Source organism: Ctenopharyngodon idella, chromosome 6 (assembly GCF_019924925.1).
Source record: "Ctenopharyngodon idella isolate HZGC_01 chromosome 6, HZGC01, whole genome shotgun sequence".
NCBI classification, from domain to species: Eukaryota; Metazoa; Chordata; class Actinopteri; order Cypriniformes; family Xenocyprididae; genus Ctenopharyngodon; species Ctenopharyngodon idella.
In genome coordinates this window covers 2,869,510-2,884,387 of record NC_067225.1, presented here as the reverse complement: position 1 = coordinate 2,884,387, position 14,878 = coordinate 2,869,510, and the positions used below count along the sequence as shown (strand labels likewise).

At 40.4% G+C, this 14,878-nt stretch overlaps 1 protein-coding gene across 10 annotated transcripts in view; it reads left to right on the top strand.

The window, feature by feature from the left end:
* The window catches only part of dlgap4b (discs, large (Drosophila) homolog-associated protein 4b), a 149,822-nt gene that overhangs the window by 92,707 nt on the left and 42,237 nt on the right, over positions 1–14,878 (top strand). For 5 of the 10 annotated variants that reach the window (XM_051897232.1, XM_051897241.1, XM_051897237.1 and 2 more), the window contains exons 2-6: positions 117–166; positions 7,304–7,409; positions 8,780–9,262; positions 10,625–11,415; positions 12,707–12,933. In XM_051897232.1, the coding sequence (XP_051753192.1) occupies positions 8,848–9,262; positions 10,625–11,415; positions 12,707–12,933 (1,433 nt within the window). In that variant the 5' untranslated portion in view covers positions 117–166; positions 7,304–7,409; positions 8,780–8,847. The remainder of the gene's footprint in view (positions 1–116; positions 167–7,303; positions 7,410–8,779; positions 9,263–10,624; positions 11,416–12,706; positions 12,934–14,878) is intronic. The other 5 variants (XM_051897233.1, XM_051897239.1, XM_051897238.1 and 2 more) reach the window with 2 other exon arrangements.

Here is a 14,878-nt window from a genome sequence, read left to right as displayed (position 1 = left end):
TGTTTTTAGAATAGTCAATTCTAAACGAGAGATCAGTCTCATGAATATAATACTGATCTTTATTTGTTTTGCATATATGCTAATGACTCATTTGCATGTGTGTTTTGTTTCAACAGAAAATTTCACCTGCTGGGTTTGGCTCACAGAATTAGGATGACCTACAAATGTAAGTATGTTTTGTTAACTCATCATTTCATACCAAAATAGTATTACCATCTGATACTTCAACCTTGTTATGAGTGAACTGTAAGGTGGTTTGGATAAAAAGTTTTGCTTGTCCTCTACGTTCACCTAACCGTTGTGTCCTCAGCTGGTGTTGTACGCTCCATAGCACACGTTTGCATTAAAATTGTAAATTTTGACTTTAAAATTCAGATTCTCCTTATTAATTTCCACAGCGAGCACATTATGCAAACATGGCCTCTTTGAAAGAGCTCATTATTATCTCAATGAAACAATTGCTTTGACCTTGTATCGTATTACATCATTAAGCACTTGAGAAATAAATGAGCTTTTTGCTCAGTAAGATTTGCTATATTTTGTGATTCTGATTTGTAAAAGGTAACTTTTTGTACTTCAACTTCACGGTGTTGGGCAGTACGTCATATTAATAAATACTGTGTTTGTTAATATTGTAAAAACCATTGCTTAATTGACTGTAGGATCTTATAGTGTATTTACTTTACCAACAAAGTGTATTTAGTTTAACTACTTTAAAGGGGACCTATTATGCAAAATTCACTTTTGCATGGTGTTTGGACATAAATGTGTGTTGGCAGTGTGTGTACACAACCACCCTATAATGATAAAAATCCAACAACTCCTTTTTTTTTTTTAATCCCTATAAATCATAAGCAGTGTCTCAGAACAGGTTGTTCGCAGGTTCCTGGCAGTGTGACATCACATTAGCCACAGGCCCCGCCCACGAATGTTGACAGACACTGCTGTTTTAACATAGAACTGCCCTGAGCGAATTCACAGCGAGTTGTACACAGTCCGCCATTGCTGCACTTACAAGAACGTCTCCCAAGGGTTTTAGGTGTTCTGTAGCTGGATGGGTTAATCGACATAGCTCTCTCAATTTACTCCCTAAATCTGAGCCGCTGAAGACGAGGTGGATTAATTTTGTTTTCAAAAAAATGCTCCCTCAACTCTACTGAAATTCGTTTATGTCTGCGCGAATCATTTCACACCGGACTGCTTTGTGAACGAATGTCAATACAAAGGGACAATACAAAACAGAGGTTGTGCTAAAAATTTGTTACTCAAGGATAGATCAGTACAAACTGTTTGTGATCCAGCTTACAGTCTCCAGAGTGATACTGGATACAGCAGTAATAAAGGTGAGAGCACTTTATTACAGTTCATCGGAGTTGATTTACGGATATAAAGTTTACCAGTTTATTAAGCACCACCCGAAAAGGCATAAGGTCTTTATATATTTGTTTGCTGTTAATTGTAACGAGTGTTACTGTGTACTTTGCTATGTATGTTGATGATAATGCAAGGGAGAGAGAGAGAGTTTATGGATAATATTTTTATGCACTCTTGCACTCTGTTTTATTAAGCTCTTACAGTGATTTTCTAGAGTGAAAACGGATGCTTCATATTTTGTGTGAAGTACAATAAACGTTACAAAACTCATCGGTAAACAGGCTTGTACTAATATAGTGGATAAAAACAAGAATACAATATAAGTTATAACCATAATTAAACTAAACTATACCTGTTCTATCTCCATGCAGCATATATTCACAGTTTCTGACATTATAGTGCGTCCTGACTGACTCCTGACACCAGAGAATGAGCTTTTGAAGCTCCGCCCTCTTAGGCCGAGCGCATTTAAAGGGCACACACTGAAATGGCGAGTTTTTGCTCACCCTCAAAAAGTTGTTTGTTTATTTTACATCTTGTAAAAGGGGGCATAATAGGTCCCCTTTAAATTATGAGTAGTGATTTTGACATTTTGTTTCAACATTAAAAGAGCAAAAAAGTGGAGACCAAAGAATTTAGTTTTTTTTTTTTTTTTTTTTATGAAAGCCTAGTCACAATTGATTAATCTCATGTCAGCGGGCAAAAGAATGTAGAAAAGGAGAAGAAAAAGGAGTCTGTCTTATTAGGAGACCAGCACACATTTTCTAGTCCACATGCGGGAAATGCTTCACTTGAAGTAGATAATGAGCTAATAACACATTTGACCATCTTTGACACCGTGTTCTTACCAGGCGCAATGCGATTAGTGATAAAATCTCTGTGTTAATGAGTTTTTGTCTTAACCAGCCGCGATCGCGACAAGCACCAGAACAGGTTATTGGTCACTGTGTTTCTAATTTCAGTGGCGTCGCTCTGGCCACCCAATTACTTCAGCTTGTGTTGTTGTGTTACATGTAAATGTAGATGTATATGAAACATCAAATATGTTCTGATTGGCTGTGAATGTTTCACTTTCATTATGGGCGGAGCAGATGTAGCTATGAGCAGCGTCGGGACCGTCCTCATGTAATTGTGTATAATTGATTTGTTGATGTTTGTGTGTATGGTCATCTGTGTATGTGTGTGTATATGTGTAAGAGAGAGAATATATTTGGAGCTGTGGAAATAGGGCAAAAAGCAGGACTGAAGAATGTAATTAGGACAAGGTTATTGTGAGACTTTCTCAGGGACACTCACTGATACCACTCACCTATCTATCTATCTATCTATCTATCTAATCTGTCTGTCAGATGTTTTGTGTGATGATGGAGTCTTTATGTTCTTGTCTCATGTAGATGGGTAGATGGAGTCTGGGGAAAAAGAGAGTGATAGAAAGTGAGAAAGAGGTGTGAGAGGGATTGGGTGTGTGTGGGGTGGTGAGGGGAACAGATGGTTTCCTCAGTCTGACTGAGATGTTTCTCTGGCAAATTGATGGTTTGAGATGATGAGTGTGTGTGTGTGTGTGTGTGTGTGTGCGTGCGTGCGTGCGTGCGTGCGTGCGTGCGTGCGTGCGTGCGTGCGTGCGTGCGTGCGTGTGTGTGTGTGTGTGTGTGTGTGTGTGCGTGTGTGTGTGTGTGTGTGTGTGTGTTCAGGGTCATTTGCACAACCTGTGATCAGGATCTGTTTAAGAATGGCTTTTTGATGAGCACCAGCTGATTAAAAACATGATTAAGAAAAGTGTCCTGCAGCTTTTGAGACACATACAGGCATTTGATTTCATATTTTATTATATAATGAAATGAAACTCAGACATTGGAATATGACTTAAGTGTCCAAATAAGTTTTGACTAGGTAGACTGGGTCAATGTATTTAGATGTGGAAGTTCAGTGGAACCAGATGCTTATTACTGCATATCTGACTTTATTTTACTTTATCTTCAGAGACTTCCTCAAGGGGAGTTTTGGTTTGATTTCAGGTGGTCCAGCACCATGTTTTGCCTCTTGGCACCCCCTGCTGTCAGAATGAGTGAGCAGCCTGTTTTTCAGACCCCTTGATAGATAGAGACCTGCTGTTACATATTTAATAAATCTGCGTTTTAAACCTGTGTGTGTGTGCGTGCGTGCGTGCGTGCGTGCGTGTGTGTGTGTGTGTGTGTTTTATCAGAGCCCACCTGTGCTAAACACACCTCACACTCCATAGCAGATGGTGACGCTTGACCAACAAGTCTGAAAAATATGGCCTGTACACTAGAGTTAAACATTCACACTAACAATCTGTGTAGACAGCATTTTAATTCTCCAGTGAACAGAGGTGTATGTTTGAAAGCAGCATCAGACTAATTCATGTTTATTAGAGCCTGAGTAGATCCTCAGGCTAAAGACAGACGGGATGAACAACGCATAGTCAGAAACACATACACCAAATGCACAGGCCATATTTCACTCCAAAATGAAGTCATATTTTGCTTAAAGAATTTTGGACATTATTTTAATGCACATTATTCTTCTCTCATAACCATTATATTATATATATACTACATATACACCAACCAGGCATAACATTATGACCACCTTCCTAATATTGTGTTGGTCCCCCTTTTGCTGCCAAAACAGCCCTGACCCGTCGAGGCGTGGACTCAACTAGACCCCTGAAGGTGTGCTGTGGTATCTGGCACCATGATGTTAGCAGCAGATCCTGTAAGTCCTGTAAATTGCAAGGTGGGGCCTCCATGGATCAGACTTGTTTGTTCAGCACATCCCACAGATGCTCGATTGGATTGAGATCTGGGGAATTTGGAGGCCAAGTCAACACCTCAAACTCATTGTTGTGATCCTCAAACCATTCCTGAACCATTTTTGCTTTGTGGCTGGGCGCATTATCTTGCTGAAAGAGGCCACAGCCACCAGGGAATACCGTTTCCATGAAAGGGTGTACATGGTCTGCAACAATGCTTAGGTAGGTGGTATGTGTCAAAGTAACATCCACATGGATGGCAGGACCCAAGGTTTCCCAGCAGAACATTGCCCAAAGCATCACACTGCCTCCACCGTCTTGCCTTCTTCCCATAGTGCATCCTGGTGGCATATGTTCCCCAGATAAGCGATGCACGTGCACCCGGCCATCCACGTGATGTAGAAGAAAACATGATTCATCAGACCAAGCCACCTTCTTCCATTGCTCTGTGGTCCAGTTCTGATGCTCACCTGCCCACTGTTAGCCGTTTCGGCGGTGGACAGGGGTCAGCATGGGCACCCTGACTGGTTTGTGGCTATGCAGCCCCATACGCAACAAAATGCGATGCACTTTGTATTCTGACACCTTTCTATCAAAACTAGCATTAACTTCTTGAGCAATCTGAGCTATAGTAGCTCTTCTGTTGGATCGGACCACATGGGCCAGCCTTCGCTCCCCATGTGCATCAATGAGCCTTGACCGCCCATGACCCTGTCGCCAGCTCTTTTGATAGATATTCACCACTGCAGACCGAGAACACCCCATAGGAGCTTCAGTTTTGGAGATGCTCTGACCCAGTCGTCTAGCCATCACAATTTGGCCCTTGTCAAACTCGCTCAAATTCATACGCTTGCCCAATTTTCCTGCTTCTAACTCATCAACTTAAATGTTCAAAATGTTCACTTGCTGCCTAATATATCCACCCACTAACAGGTGCCGTGATGAAGAGATAATCAGTGTTATTCACTTCATCAGTGGTCATAATGTTATGCCTGATCGGTGTATATTTATGCTGATTGTATTTATTTAGATATTTTAAAAATGTCTTTTTTTCTATTTCTGTATTTGTATTACAATTTTTATTACAGCCTTCATTGTCATGAAAATTATTTCACAAAACAGACAAATCATTTTGATCTTACAGTTTTCCTCAATCGCTTTGGCTCAATTCTCAAATGAGACTTTTTTCTCAGAACAATATCTTCAGATCTCTGAACAGTTAGTTTCTTGTTCACATCAGATTTGAATTTCTTATTGATTTAAACAAATTGCATGTGTTTTGGCACATGTGTGCAAAAGAATGAGTACAATTGTCTACAATTTGCACAATTAATAAATGCGCATGGCTTGGTGGGCTTGGTAAATACATTTGTATTTTTACAGTACATTTATTATTGTAGAAATGTGTTACATGAACTGAAAATTCTTGTCATGGAAGAGCAATAGGAAGATGTGTAAAAAGATATGTACGTGTTAGAGAAAGACATACAGTAATAGAGTGTGTAAAAATGAACAACTGAGAATTTTCAGTTTACATGTAACACACTTCTGCAAAAAATAAATGTGCTGTATAAATACAAATGCTCCTTTTTGTGTGTGTACTACAGTATTGACTTTTCCCAGTCAAATTTTACCTATTGTTTGAATCTGTATTTACTGTAAAATATTTACATTCAATAGAGTTCTGATGTTCAACAGTTGTGACATTTGCACTTACAGTTTAGAGAGTGTTAAGACTGTTTTGAAAAATGTGCCAAAGCAATTGAAAAAAACTGTAAAATCTTTTCTTTTGGAAAAATATCACTTTTGCCAATCAATCTTCTTTTAATTTTCATAAATTAATCATGTGAGATATTAGAATTGGACTGTATCATGAGATGGTTATGAAAAAATAAAAGAATATCAAAAGGAAACTTGATTCATTTACAGTTTTTCTCAGTCACTTTGGTGCATTTCTCAAATCGTCCTTAAAATTTGCAAAACAGTAAGTTCATTTCTCGTACAAACACCACCACACATTGGATTACCTGCAAAAGCTTGTAACTTACTCAAAATCCTTAGTTCATCTCTCAAAAGCAAGTTTTTATATCAATAAACATATCAGTGCCATCAAAATGACAAGACCTTGTGTCATTGTTCACAAACAAGTTAGTCAAAATGTTTAGCCATGTTGTCAATATAACAGTTTACTCTGTCAGTATTTTCAGATGTAAACTTTGGCTACAATTTTGATGACAGTGATTGAAACTGCACAAGACTGCACTTTTTCTGTATTGCATATATCAGTTTTAACAGTACAAATTGACACATTACTGTATATGGGATAATGATTGCAAGAGACTGGACAGGATTCACAGTTATGCTTTTTAAAGTTGGGCTCTCAACAAATTACAGTATAATTTCAATGAGATATGTAAAAGAAAAGACAAGACTTTATATACATACACTGTATATGCAAACGTGTATGTGAGTGATATAGTATGTATCTGTATAAAGTTTATTTTACAAGTGTAATATGCTACTGTAAGTGTAAAAATGCTACTGTAATATGAAGCATTACACTCTTAAAAATAAAGGTTTTTCAATGGGTCTTTACAGCACCTTAGGTTCTGCAATTGTGCATAATCAATTGCATGAATGTACCAAAGCATTTGCAATTTGTTTAAAAGAATGAGAAATTGCTCTTTTGAACAAGTAGTTTTGAAAATTTCAGTTGTGATCTGAGGAATGCACCAAAGCGACTGAGAAAAACTGTAATTGTTTAGCAGATCATTTTTAAGGCTCATAACTGGTAAATAAATGCTATGTGGGGGGAAAGGACATTTTGAGGACACATGGTTCTGATTCTAGGTGGCGCTGTATCTAAACAAAACATATGAACTGTGTCGATATTGACCACTACATCACCAGCAATTTTAGTAATTTTCTCCAACTTTCAAAATCTGCTGATAATTACTGCATGTGGCTATATTAGACTAATGCCTAATATCTGCATTTTTATATCTGCAAGTCACCATGAAATCAAAATGGATTCTTATTTCTTATTTCATGGAATATTGCAGTATTTATTATAAATGACTTATCTGTGCACATAATTATTTGTTTAAACTCATGTGCCTCGTAATCTTGCATCAAAATAACTTGTCCCTCTTGCAGCGACATCTCTTCTCTTCTCTGATGACGAGGGCGGGGCAACCTGTCACTCACATGAGATCCGCCAATAGCAAACCACAACCATCTAATCAATTCCCCATGGACAAAAGCAAGTACATTTGTTCTTATTCCAGAAGCTGTTTCATTTGAATATACATCACAATAGGGAAGAAAAGACTATCACAACTTCCATTTCATGCTGACTTTAAGTACATTTAGATATTTTATGTTTAACAAGATTTAAAACGTTTTTTGCAGTGTAAGTGTGTGTGTTTTTTCAGGAAACAGCATGTTAAGCTCCTTTATTTTTGTCGTCTTCTGAGATTTAATGACCTTTTCTCTGCTGTTCCATCACCTGCCTTCATCTGTGGCTCCTGCGGTTGTTTTGCACTCAGTTCAGCTGAAATCACGCGTCTCCTCTCACAGGAAACATGTTGCTTTGTTTGTGTGTCCCGCTGATGGGCGGCTCGGCTTCAACTGTCACGTCTGTCCACTTAACTCTTTGTTTTTCTGTCTCTCACTCATGTCTCCTGCCGTCTGTGCCGTTTGCCGTCTCTGGCTGCTCTTTCATATCTAGATACTGAGGCAGGATTTTGGTCCCTGTAAAGCTTAAAGCTCATCTCCTGAAGGCAGGTTTTGCAGGAGTGACGGCGCGGTGCAGACGGTCTGGGCAATCAAGCGCTTCAATCCGATTTACCTCCATGAAGCCCGTCTGTGAGCACAATCCTGGCATGTGATGAGAAAGAGAGAGAGAGAGAGAGAGAGAGATGGGTTTTGGAAAAATTGTGTCACGTGTTATACCACAATTTTGGCTGTCAAAAGGAAGAATAAAACTGTACAGGAAGGAGTGACTATATGAAGTGTGTGTGTGTGTGAGTGAGAAAGAGATAGAGAGAGAGAGAGAGAGAGAGAGAGTGTACTTTTACAACTATCTTTGTAAGGGCCCGTTTGAGGTTTAGACCATCAGAGTGAGGACACTGGCCAGTGAAATTTCCGAGACCCCTTTAAAGGCCTTTTTGAGGGTCAAGACTTGGTTTTAGGGATAAGGTTATAATTAGGTTAGGGGTAGGTTTAGGGTAAGAGTTCGGGTTAGGCACTTAGTTGTGATAGGTAAAGTTATGGTAAGGAGTTGGGAATTTTCACGATTGAAAACATGCCAGTCTATCAAAAAAGACAAATAATGTTTAGCAAAGCATCACTATTAGTAGTGCTCATAAATGTTTAACACCCAGCACAAACTCTTTAAAATAAATGCAAAGGTCACTGTTTCTAAACTGGAAAAAACATTTGGTGTAGGATTTACTTTGAAATAATTTTCACTTGGAAATTGCTAGTAAATTTCACAAATGATTATAGAAAATCTGAAATAGTATTTTAGTATATTATAAAACAAACTCCAATAATCCTTGATTTACAACCTTGAAAAATCATCTTTCACCGTGTATATTCTAATTCTGTCTCTTGTCTGCTTTTCTCCAGGGTTTCTGTTTCTTCCCGGTGGGCTCATGCTCCTCATCTAGGGTGGGGGGGCATCGCCCCATTCTGCCATGAAAGGCTACACCCCCCAGCGCACCCGTCACCTTTCCAACTGCGAGCCACCCCGTTCTCCCAGTCACCTGTACCACCCGTCTGCGGCCTCCACACTTTCTCACACCTCGTTCCCCGTACCAGCAGCCATGGACCACTACGGAACCCTGGACCCGCACCACTTCTCCCCGTCACCTGGCCCGGGAGGTCTTCCGCCCGACTGCTTGATGCCCCTCAACAACCAGCTGTCCTCCAGCAGCACCTTCCCCCGGATCCACTATAACTCGCACTTTGATCAGGGGGAGTTCGGTCACTCGGCAGCCGACAGTATCGGGGGAATCAGCACAGGGACGCTGGGGACATCTATGTCCATGGGAATGGGTCTCGGAGTGGGACGGACCGCCATGATCACCAGCGGATCGGCAACTATATCGGGTAAAAAATTGAAGGATTGTCTCGACAATTTTTGAAGGGGCAAGTGAAAAAGAATTTTACTTGCCCGACCGGAGAAGTGGTCTGATTAAAACATCAATAACAAAAAATACTAGGGAATCACCAAAACGTGAGAATGATTCTGATTTTATTACATTTAGTGTAAGAGGCGATTGATAGTGAATAATATGTAATGTACTGACGGTAAGGTTGCGCTGTTGAGGCTCGCGCAGCTTGTAGAGGAAAAATCTAAACAAATGAGTGCAGCAACTCAGTTAACATACTGCAGTAAAAATGTGTCAAAATGTGGAGTTTTTATTTATAACATTGTGTCATCCACCAGCTGGAGTGTCGTTAATCTCCAACAGAGGGCACTCCTTCCTAGTCCTTTACCATTGCATCACGAACTACGTTTCCCATAAACCTTTGCCTGGACTCAGTATTGTGTGACTACATCCACCTGTGCATTATTACCTTATTAACCCTTCCTATAAAAGCTGTGTGTCTTTCAGTCAGTCTTTGTCATTCATTGTCTTTGTGAGGATGTAGTGTATGTTTTGCCCTTTGTTCCTAGTGTTCTGGATTCCTTGTTCATGTTTGGATTATCTCTTGTTTTATTAAGTTTCTGCCTACATTTGGATCCAGCCTCTCCTCTTCCCTGCCTTGACTACATTACAATGTGATACAACATCACACAATGATACAACACTTATGATACAACAACAGTTTAAGGAACATCACATGTCCAAGAGTGCTGTTTTCCTGAATACCATCACGATTGAAAATGACACTGATTTCAAACGACAGTTCAATAAACAAGTCGTTAATATTAAGTCACTTACATTTTATACACAATTTCAACAGCGAAAATAGTTCCAAACAAAGATCACAGGAGAAACATAGTGCATCTCACAGCAACACTCAACCATGTTTTCATTACTGAATGATTCAGCATTTTGAACGAATTGGTTGAGTCAAAAATTCATATTTATAAAATGGTAAAAAAAAATGCCCCCAGGGTAAATATCACAAATATGCAGATTTTAATATGTCAAAGCTGATTGAACACTGATGAGAATATTGCTTCAGAATAAATTATATTTACACTACAAAAAATCCTGTTTTTTCCAGACAAGCTAATCCAAAGGACAAGCACATGTCTTAATGTCGAGCCCTGGTCTTAAGAAACTTTTATAAAAGTTGATCTGAGAAGCAAAATTGTCTTCTACAAGTCTTCTTTCAAAAGCTTTTTATTAAGACTTTTTTTTAAAAAAACAACATAAATTTTTACGTTGGTTACGATTAATGTGAATAAGATCCAGAGTTTTTCCTAATTATCGACTCTCTTGCTCTTTTGGCATTTAGGAGCAGGAAAGATGAACCGTTTGCCACCCAACCTCCTGGACCAGTTCGAGAAACAGCTGCCAGGGCAACAGGACGGCTTCAGCACATTACAGTTCCATCGCAGCACCGCTGTGACAACAACGAAACAGCAACAACAGCAGCGCACGGACAGTCCGGGAAAAATACGCTATTTAGTTCACTCTGTCCAGAAACTTTTCGCTAAATCTCAGTCGCTGGAAAACTCCGCCATCAAGAGTAACATGAATGGTCGCAACAGCAGACCATCAGGCAGCGATGACAAACATCATCGGAGTAAAAGCAAAGACCGGGCGAAGAGTGAAGGAACGGCCAAACGGAGGCCACGGTCCAATATGTCTGGATACTGGAGTTCCGACGACTTGGACAGCGATATAAGTAACTATAGAAACCCCATGGCCATGATGACTTTGGGCCGGCAAGGGGTGGGATCCGGACCGGGGCCGGACGGCCAGGTGGCATCCAGGTACTTCATGCAGGGCTACAGCACCATCAGCGAGCACACGCTGAAATCTTCAAAGAGTAACAGTGACCTAAAGCATCAGGGGCTCCCGGCACTCCCGGGACCTGGTGGTGGTGTTGGTGGTGGTGTCGGAGGAGGGAGAGGGCCGATTTTTGATGGGAACTTTGGTAAAGGGGGACCCTGGTCCACGCTAACGTTAGGACCCACGAGGCAAGTGTGCCAGAAGGGCTCGGCCACGCTGGATCGCACCCTGCTGAAGTCAAAGTCCGTCCAGCAGGATCTGGGCTGCCACTTCCTACAGGTGCGAGGGAGGGTGAGTGCATGAATTAAACACAGTTATTGTGTTGCTGTGGTGGTAGCAAACCTCAGTAGACAAGGGGGCGATAGAGTGTCATTAGATCAGGTGTGTTAAACCCAAAGTATACTGCATTTTTAACGCAAATGCTTAAATCCCCTGATATGCTCACAGGCAAAGTTCATTTTCTTATGGGTAAAAAGAAGATATACCTTTGCAATGGTATACTGTTATTGAACATCCCAATGCTGGAAGCAGCATTAAGTTGAATATGTAAATATGTGCTGCACGCTTTCCTCTCAATAACAAGAACAAAACAAAAATGACAGCAGTGAGAAAACAGCAGCGAAGAAAGCATCTGATCATAGGGATGTGGATATGTTTGCACCAGCTCTGTGATTCAGCACTACAGTCAAGTCACATTTCTTTATACCACTTTATACAATAGATTGCTTTAAAGTATTCAGCTTTATGGTATTAAACATGAAAAAACAGTGTCAGTGTTGCTTTCAATTGGAAGCACAACTTCAGTTTCTACTATAAAGCAGCTCTCCAGTGCGTGCATGTTTTTACTCGTGGATGTCCTACCTCGATGGACTGAACAGAAGAAATGAACAGGAGAAGATTTCCATGTCAAAGAAGGTGGAGCCTTAGGGCCAAACCTACTATTACGTCATCACCAGGAACCAATGGTAGTTCGAAGGTGTTTACCAGCCAGAGCAAACTTTTCTGGGCTGCGTTTCTCAAAAGCATCGTGAGCAAAGTTGTTTATAGAGTAGTTTGGTTCTACGATCTACTTAGGCTTATGATGCCCAGCCCTGAAAAGTTCACTTTTGCAAGCTGTTTCAAACTCCAAACACACTTTGTTGTAGCCCAATTTTGTTCGAAATTGTGTCATGCTAGTTCGTTCTTCGATTTCACTTGTGTATCGTGGCTTTTAAGGCCAATTCTCACTGTACTGAAAGACGCTGGTCAACACATGTTTTTGCTTTTTGCTGTTGGTCGGCATTTGTTTGCGACAATTGAATGTTGAATCACCGTTTGTTGGGTTTAGGTTTTGGAATGTCTGAGAAGTGACATACTGTAATCTGGTGACTGTCACCAGACCAACAAAATGACCGTGAAGTACAACAGTTTACATTATTGGCTGTACATAAAACACTGAAGAAAATAGTTGAAAAATGTATTGTAGTGATGCCATGGACATCGCAAATCTTCAGCAAATTCTGGTCGATAAGTCAGATGGGCCCTGAGCAATCTATGTGCGTCTACAGTGTTTGTCTGATGGTGTTTTCTGGTGTTTGTTCAGATGCCCTCCACCGGTGAGTGGACGGGGACTCTGGGCAGAAGTGGGCCCATGGGTGAGATCCCCTGTAGACGGATGCGTAGCGGCAGTTATGTGAAAGCCATGGCTGACCTTGAGGATAGCGACGACTCCGATGTGAGTCCAAAACCCTCACCGAAAAGCACCGCACGGAGGCAGAGCTACTTACGCGCAACACAGCAATCACTAAGTGACCAGTTCCCTTCAAGAAAGTAAGTGAATATGTTTAATACACACACATATTATTTTTCTGTTCTTTACAAACTGTTGTAAATTAAAACATTAATACACTGTATGCAAAACGCCAGCGACCCGTTTCTGTGCCGAAGGCTGGAAATATAATAGGGTACAAACACGGAAACACATACTGGTTGTCTGTCAAGATGCCAAAGACCGCGTCTGAGGTGTGAGCTGCATTATTTCATGCCTTCTGCATCCGGATGAGTTAAACTGTGTTTATTTCTCTCTCAAACACACTCAGAATCCAGCTGTGCTTGTTCATGTGCTAGATTAAGCACAGCTAGTCTCTCTCTCTCTCTCCATATGCTGTACTTCTCCACAACCTTTCTGCTGTTTACATGTAAAAAAGAAAAAGACAAAAAAAGCACCTTTTTGCTCCTAAACAGCAATGTTGCTATTTTCATTAAGTCTGCATTGTCACCATCAACCAATTGTGATTTTTTTCCACAGGTAAGATCACGGTATACTGATCGCAAAAACGCATATGAGTTGTCTCATTTAATGCAAAAAAAAAAGATGTTTTGAATAAATTGTAAAGTATTTATTACATTGGTTGTGCTTTATTTCATGACGTTTTATTAACAAAGTTTGTTAGGGGCACGTTCAAATGATCTACCCAATCAGCATAAAACGAGGCCTAAATATGTAGATGACTCACCTATGTTCCTCAACAGTTTTTTCTGCATTTGGCCCCACTCTATGTTCACAACATGTCCGAAATCAAGCTCTTCTCGATTGATGAAGAATCTTTGGTCCTCGAGGAATATTTGCCGCAATCCTCTGGCCTAAGGAGCGATTCTCCTCCGCCGCCAATCCCTCAGCTTTATCTCGCAGGCGTCAGCCCAAACAAATGGGTCCCTGCATGCTGAGGCGAAACATCTGCAATTTCCTTTCATGTCTTTCTATACTCCAGCCCATAAAATCATTCCTGCCATAGAAAAATGGACAATAAGGCCTATCGAGCACCAAGCCTGCGTCTCGGGCAATGCCGCCCTCTTCCCGCAAAGGGACGGGCCTTCCTTCCAGCGTCATGCCTACGCAGCAGGCCCTCAGCACGCCACGTCGTAGGTTCAGTCCCAGCCAGCTCACACTCTCCACCCCCGTCGACTCAAACCCGTAAGAGCACAGCTCAGATCCTTCTTGTTTTCTGTCCCTGGTAGAATTTCACTTTCAATCGCTAAATCACGAGTACAGTTTATGTCATCAGGATACTAAAATTTGATCAGGGGAATATGCGTTTTAAACTGTTTCTGTACAAGTGATTTGCCATTCTAAACTAACAGTAGCTCACACATTACATACAGATCACACGCACAGTCATAAACAGAATCATTAAGAACTTATTGTCAACGCTGTCCTGTGATTTATCAATAAAATCGCTTAGAAACTGAAAGTTATAGCATATATGTATTTCTGTTTTGAAGTAATTTAACAGCTTCACTATTGGTTAAGAGACACTGCATAGACTGGTAGAACAAATTCATACACGCAATCATTCTCACTAATGGATTCAAATAAATGTAATCTTCCACTTCATCTCTATCTGATTTAGAACAAACGAACATCGGTAAGTGATGTAGCGGCCCATAACAGATAACTGATGAAGATAATGTTATGTTGAGGGTTCCTATGTAGTTTGGAAAAGTATGGATTTTTGATTTGAGTAATTTCCAGATCGGGATAAGCACTGTATGAGAAGAAAAATTAATTAATTAATTAAGTTTAGTGGTCCTTTAGTGATTGTCGAACACAATTTAATAAATTCAAGGCGAACATTTTATCATGCAAAGCGTTTTGTCTTTTACCATAAGCAAGTCTCTTTTGAACTTCACTAAATGAATGCATGTGTGCCACTCAAACCAGCAACAGATAAAGGAACAAACAATCATCTAAATCAGACTGTACTTTGCTGTTTGA